The sequence below is a fragment of the Petaurus breviceps genome, unplaced genomic scaffold (genome assembly GCF_028583685.1).
Source record: "Petaurus breviceps papuanus isolate PSGF00001 unplaced genomic scaffold, PetGlider_PUasm1.0 90823, whole genome shotgun sequence".
NCBI lineage: Eukaryota > Metazoa > Chordata > Mammalia > Diprotodontia > Petauridae > Petaurus > Petaurus breviceps.
In genome coordinates this window covers 2538876-2546136 of record NW_027187352.1, presented here as the reverse complement: position 1 = coordinate 2546136, position 7261 = coordinate 2538876, and the positions used below count along the sequence as shown (strand labels likewise).

General features: G+C 43.6%; 1 protein-coding gene across 1 annotated transcript in view; it reads right to left on the bottom strand.

Moving 5' to 3' along the window:
* The window catches only part of PLEKHB1 (pleckstrin homology domain containing B1), a 37464-nt gene that overhangs the window by 3624 nt on the left and 26579 nt on the right, over positions 1–7261 (bottom strand). The window contains exon 6 of the mRNA XM_069070815.1: positions 1–48. This exon is cut by the window's left edge and continues 32 nt beyond it. Within this exon, the coding sequence (XP_068926916.1) occupies positions 1–48 (48 nt within the window). The remainder of the gene's footprint in view (positions 49–7261) is intronic.

The following is a 7261-nucleotide window of genomic DNA, read 5'->3' as shown; positions in this document are numbered from 1 at the left end:
GGGTGGCACCATCTGGTAATAGTCATCGTAGGGGTCATAGATGCGTACCTGGGGACAGAGTCAAAGTTCGAAAGTGGGGAGAGAGGGGTTTCTGCCTCAGTCCTCCAAGTCTTCCAACTCCCCCAATTTCCTCCTCACAAACTCCTAACATCAGATCTAAGTGCAGTCTATCTCTTGTTCATACCTCACCCTCTTGCCCCTGCACTGAACCCAGCCTTTGGACCCTTGATCCTCTTCTCTCTGGTCTAAAGTCCTCATGCTGCCTTCTAAGACATTTCTTTCATGTCCCCTAGACCCCCTTCACACCCCAAACCACCCCCAAACCACTGTATGTCTTGTTTCTCAGCTCCTCCTGCTAAATGTCTGTACCTTCCAGGGTGATAACTCCCTAAGAGACTCAGAGGGGGAAGGGGACTTAGTGGTCACTTTGTCTATTTTACAGTGTAGGAAACTAAGGTCTGGGGAAGAGAAGAGACTTGCTTGAGGTCACACAGTGAAACAGGGGCAGAGCCAGGATGGAGTCCAGGCATTGTGCCTTTGAGCCCTTAGGGAGCTTTCCACTTCCCTAAAGTTCACTGCCTCCCTAAGAAATAGTTCTGAGGAGGGGGATAAAGGAGTAGCTCTTGGTCTTGTAACAAATCTTCCAGAAAACATCACCCTTTCTTTTCCAATTAGGCCAGTTGTCGAATTTGAGCCCCACAAACAGACTAGGAACTTCCCGGGGCAAGTCTCTTCCTCTGGTATCTCTCATGGCAACTATACAAGAACATGTTTAAGGAAATGCTGGGGACAAAACAGAACAAACCATTTCTATTTTCTATATGCCCCCCAGGAGCTTCTTCCTCTCTCCATGGTCCTGAAATTTATCTTCCTCTTTCTACTTTACGAGTAGCTCCTAGGTTCCTCCTATCCAGAATTCTAATGCTATCTTCCTAACCACCCCAACCTCCACCCCACTGCCCACACTTCTGGCTCACTCAAGGAAATCACCTGTTCCACTAAGGGCAGGCACAATTTACCCACTACAGAATTGAGCAAGGTTAGTGCCCCACTGTTTCTTTTGAAACACATAAAAAGGGGCCTACCATACCACAGCTCTGTGAAGGAGGCAGTGCAAAGGTGATTGCTACGAATTTAAAGAGGAGAAAGCTGAAGATCAGAGAAGCGACTTATCTGAAAGTCATGTAGCCATTAAGGGAGAATCAACTCAATCCTCCTGGGGGATTGAAAGAAGACTGAAATAGAACTCATCCCTTTAACCCAGGCTCCCAAAAAAAGGTGGGATGGGGGTGGGGGAACAGAGTTGGAGAGGCCAAAGAAAGGGATATGGGAATGGTGAGGCTTTCCTTTAACGCCCAGACATGTACAAGTAAACAGAATACTGGTGTGCAGGCATAGCAGACAGAAACGAAGAAACTTCTTTGTTTCTCTCTAGATGAACAGATAAACAGAAATTCAGAGACCCAGAAAAAGACAGAAGTCAATTTAACTCAACAAACACTTATTGGTTGTCTGCTGTAGGTAAACCCTTGCTCTTGATGCTGGAGAAGGCACATAGGTAAGACCCAATTCAATTAAACAAGCATTTATTAAGCACTTATCACACGTAAGACACTATGCCTGTTGCTGGGGATAGAAAGACACAAATGGAACAGTTCCTGCCCTCCAGGAGCTGACATTGTACTAAGGGATACACCATGTAAATAGTCACATCAAAACACGGTGATTTAAGGAGGGATAGAACACTAACTTCTGAAGGGATCAGGCAAGACATCATTTAAGAAATTGCACCTCAACTACAACTTGAATAAATGAAGGATTCAAAAAGGTGCACCTAACAAGGGAGTGCATTCTAAGCATGGGGGATAGCTTTTATAAAGGAGGAGCAAGAGAGCACACAGAGACAGAAAGATGCTGATGGACACAAAACCTGATGCATGTAGTCGGAGATAGATCCAGAGAGACAATAAATAGGAGACTAATCCAATGGGCCCATTTATCATTAGACTGGGTTCCTAGGCCTGAGTCTACCATACTGTCATTTCTCCCCCTCTCCATCCTTCAGAACTGACTGTCCAACCCAGTGTAGGTTGACCAGAGGCTGAAGCCAAAGCCAGAACCAGATATTTATTCATGGGTCTTCCACAGGATTTAATAACTGGCCACATCCTTTGCCCCCTCAGATACACCTAAACACACACAGCTGTGGACTTTGAGATTTGGGAGTGTTAAAAATAAGTGGCCCAAAGAACTCCCCATAGCCCACAAGATAAACTCCAACACTCTTAGCATGGCATTCAAGGCCCTCCACAATGTGACTTCAAACTCCTTTTCTAACCATATTTGCATCAATTTCTCACCTCATGCCACTGTCTCATGGTCTCTGTCTCCTTCCAATAAGGCAATGCCCCTTCAGGGGCAAGTGGCCTAAATCTTTCTCCAATCTTACTGTTGTCTTCCACAACATACCCAGCTCCTTTGGGCTCCCACCCTTTTCATGTGCCCTCTTCCCTAGTCTCCAAATCTTTCCTGTTCTTCAAAGTTCATTTCTGGTGATACCTCTTCTAGGAACCTTTAACTAATGCCTATAATCAGAAGGGTTCTCTCTCTCTTCTCATCCCCCAAAGCCGTGCAAGTGTGTGTCTATGTGTCTGTCTGTCTCTCTTTTAGTCCCTATCACTCAAAGCTCCATACTAGGTATAGCAACAGCCAAGCACTATGGCCTATGGGTAGAATGTTGTATGGGAGTTAAGAAGACATGGATTAAAATCCTGCCCCTAATGCTAGCTGTGTGACCTTCCTCATCTGTAAAATGGGGATAATTCATGAGGCAGATAGGTGGTACAGTGAATAGAGAAGTCAGGAGGATCTGAGTTCAAATCTGGCCTCAGACACTTGACACTCACTAGCTATGTGATGTTGGGCAAGTCACTTAACCCTGATTCCCCCACCTCCCCCCTCTAAAAAAAATGTGGATAATTCCCAAAATACTTATCTCCCAAGATTGTTGTGAGGTTCAAAGAAGATAATGTATGTAAAATAATTTGCAAACATTTAAGCCCTATATAAATGTCATCTATCATTATTAGTTATATTTGTACCTACTCATTAGATTGGGAACTCAATGGGTGCAGAGACTGGGTCTTCTTAGTACTATAACTAGGAATTTTTGTTTCTGGAATAAGTGGCACACAAAACATGCTCTCAGTTGACTGAGGGGAAATGGGTGGGATATATCTCTCTGTTGGGAAGAGACAGAGACCCCAGGTCACTGGCACAAGATGCTTTGTGGGATGGCCACCATATTGGATTTGGAGGGGGAGCACAGTAGATAGACCAAGGAAAGAGTTTACTATGGTTCACTATCTCATAGTTTTCTATTTTAATTATTTTGCTAACTAGGCACTGAAGGACTGCAAATGCTATCAGTTCCCTCTAAGTTTAGTGCCCTGGGACAAGCCTGTTACCCTACCCTAGTTATGGTTCTGGGTCATATTTGTATCTTCTGAAATGTAAGGTCTCATATATGGCAAACAACATAATTACACCCAATAGAATATAAGCTCCTTGAGGGCAGAGAGGGTCTTATTTTTTGTTTCTGTATCCTCAGTGTTTAGCATAGTGCCTTACACAGCACCTTGTACATAATAGGCACTTAATGAAAGACATACTGGGAAAGGAAGAAAAGAACCCTATGTTATAATGGGAACAGAGAATAATTTCATTAGTTCATAAGTAAGAGAAAGCAGGCAAGAAAGCTATGCCAGAAAGAGGATTTTGAGAGATTCAGAAGTTGGGGATGGAGCAGTTCTGAGCAGAGTTCCAAGGTAAGGCTTTTTTTTTTAATTTTAAAAAATTGTTCATGTTTGTGTGAATAAAAAATTATTTAATTTGAAAAACAAAATAGGTGATGTAGTCCATATGCCTCTTTTTACAGAAGAGAATGAAGCCCAGAGAGGTAGAGGTCACACAGATAACAAGTGGAGAGTTGTGATTTCAACCCAGGGCTCTTACTCCCAATCCATTGTTCTTTTTATTATATCAAAGGAAACTGATGCCCAGAGAAGGGAGGGATATTGCTCAAGGGCACAGCTCCTGAAGAGAAACCACCTCCATGAGTCAACTAAAGGCCACTAGATGGCACCATAGTGCACAGAGCATTGGACCCAAGGCAGGAAGACTCAAGATCAAATTTGGCCTCAGACATGTAAATCACTTAACTTCCTGCCTCAGTCTCCCCCATCTGTAAAATGGGATCACAACAGCACTGACCTCCCAGGGTTGTCATGAGGATCTAATGAGACAATACTTATTAAGTGCTTTGCAAACCTTGCTCTCATCAGTTATGATTATTAATTACTAAGGAAATTTTTGACTATGTTTTGTATATTTTGTTATATGTTGCATTTTGTATATGAGTTTTGTATATTTTCTTTAAATCATGTATTGCAACAAAGACTCATAAAACAACCAATCCTATCTTAAGACTTTTAGTGTGTTAAAAATTTCATTAGGGGCAGCTAGGTGGCGCAGTGAATGGGGAGCACTGGCCCTGGAGTCAGGAGGACCTGAGTTCAAATCCAGCCTCAGACACTTGACACACTTACTAGCTGTGTGACTTTGGGCAAATCACTTAACCCCAACTGCCCTCCAAAAAACAAAAACAAAAAAATCATTAGAACACACATACACCTCTGTTTTTTTGCTTGATATTATGGATGGTACTATATAATAATAGCACTTACCTTCCATGGTTGTTGTGAGGACAAAATGAGATAAGCATAAGGTGCTTTGTAAATCTTAAAGCACTATATAAATGCTATTATTATTATTATATTTCCAACAGGAAATTTATTAAATGTGGACAATGTGCCAGGTCCTTGTGCTAGGAACAAAGACAAAAAAAAGGGAGAGGGAGGGAGTCTCTGCCCTCATTAAAGTTTACATTCTACTGGGGGGAAGGGAATGATATATGGTAAGTAAATATAAGCTTATTGAAAGAGGGAGAGCTTTCTACCACACAGAATACTGGAGGGAGAACATGCCTCTAAGCAGAAGCAATCAGGCAGCCTTTTGGTGCTAGAGAGGATGGAGATGAGAAGGTGGAGATCGTACCAACAAGCTGGCATTCGTAAAGCAACCACCAGTGCCCTGCTGCGCATGCCTGGTTTAGGATTTCTTCTCTTCCCTCCTCACTTTCTTTTGCTCAGAGTTGGGGATCTAGCCCTGAGGCTGGCTCCCCTGGAACCAATCAGGAGGGGATATGCAAATGAGATAACTAAGAAGATTATTCTGCAGGGGACTTCCCTACCAGGCTTTCTCCTATGCCCACCCATCTACCCATGCCCCCCAGGGATTAAAGCAAGGCCCAGTCTCTGAGAGAAAAGGGTTAGTTTACGGAAGGAAGCCTGCTCTGTGAGAGGGTTGGATACACAGCTGGCCTTCCTGGACATAGACACATTGGGAGCAGGCTGACTCACCTCTCTCCGCCTCTGCCCCCACTTCTCACCCCCATGGGCACATAGTGACACAGAGTTAGGGATATCTGAGAGGAATTTTCCACCTTTTTTCTAGTGTGATACTTGAGAGTCTTATCTACCAGTGAGGATTTTAGTCAATTCTTTTCTTTTTGTTTCCAAGGAGCTTAAGAACAGTGCTTTGCCCACATTAGGGGTTTAATAAACGCCTCATTCATTCATTCACTCACTCACTCGTCTGTCAGGAGTCAGGGGTAGGGGAGGAAGCCTTTCTCCTCCAACCGGCTCCTCTGTAGGAGGAGTCATGGGCCTCATTGATCTCACCCCAGGGCACTGCTGTCCAGTCACCCATTCCCTCAAGCCCATCTTCCCTCCTCTGTCCTCACTCAGCCCAAGTCTACACACAGATATACACACTCTAAGCCTTGAGCCAAGACAACCCAGGAGCTGATCTGCCCTGGGCCAGGCTCTAAGTGACTCTTGTTTTTGCTGTAAACTCCCTCAGCTGCTTGCTAGACCCTTTTGCCCACATCCAGTAGCCCCTCTGGCCACCTCTTGATGTCTAACTTGCCTCCCTCTTGCTGAAGTTTGATACCAGCCATTCCTTGGCTCGAACCTAAAACAAAGCTATCATCACAACCCCCCACATATGTTATGCAAGGATCAAGTGAAGGAACTAGGAATGTTTAACCTCAAGAAAAGACTTAGGGGGAATACGATAACCATTGTGAGGCATTTGAAGCGCTGTTGCCTGGAAGGGTGAAGTTTGTTCTGCTTGGCCTCAGAGAGCAAAACTAGACATAAGCTGGGGTTTGGGAGGTGGATGGAGGAAAAAGTGGCATAGAGAAAGGCTTTGGCTCAATATAAAGAAAGATGTAAGTGTGAAGTAGAAAAGTAAGAGTTGTTATCATTGTTCAGTCGTGCCCAACCCTTTGTGACCCCATTTGGGGTATTCTTGGTAAAGATACTGGAGTGGTTTGTCATTTCTTTCTCCAGATCATTTTACAGGTGAGGAAACTGAAGCAAACAGGGTTAAGTGACTTGCCCAGGGTCACACAGCTAGGTAGTGTCTGAGATTGGGTTTGAAGTCAGGTCTTTCTGACTCCAGGCCCAGTGCAACCTGCCTGTCCCAGAGAGTAAGAGACTGAGGTTTAAATTCTAGTTTAGAACTTTACTGGTTGTGGAATCACAGACAAGTCACAACTTCTCTGGGCCTTAGTTTCCTTATCTGTAAAATCAGGGATAACAATTCCTTGTACTACTTACTTCACAGAGTTGTGAGGCTCAAATGAGAAAGTGGATGAAAAGAGCCTTGAATACCCTAAAGTGTCATCTCTATGTGTCCATTATTGTAATTCATTAGCATTATCAAAAATAGAATGGAGGGTCTCAACAACTACACATTGGCTGGACTTACCACTTGCTGGGCATGTTGTAGCAGGGATTCTGGTTCAGGTATTATAACAAAAGTGATGATGATAACAAAAGCTAGCATTTAGATAGTGCTTTAAGGTTTGTAAATCACTTTACATATGTTAACTCATTTGATTCTCACAACAATTCTGGGAAGTAGGTGGCATTATTATTATCCCCATTTTACAGATGAGCCAACTGAGACAGAAAGAGATTTAGTGACTTGCCCAGGATTAGGTCCCTTCCAACTCTGAAATTATGGTACTATGAAGATTCTCTCCTCTCTCTCTCTTTTTCTCTCTCTCCCCCTCCCTCCCTCTCTCCTCTCTCTCTCTCTCTCTCTCTCTCTCTCTCTCTCTCTCTCTCTCTCT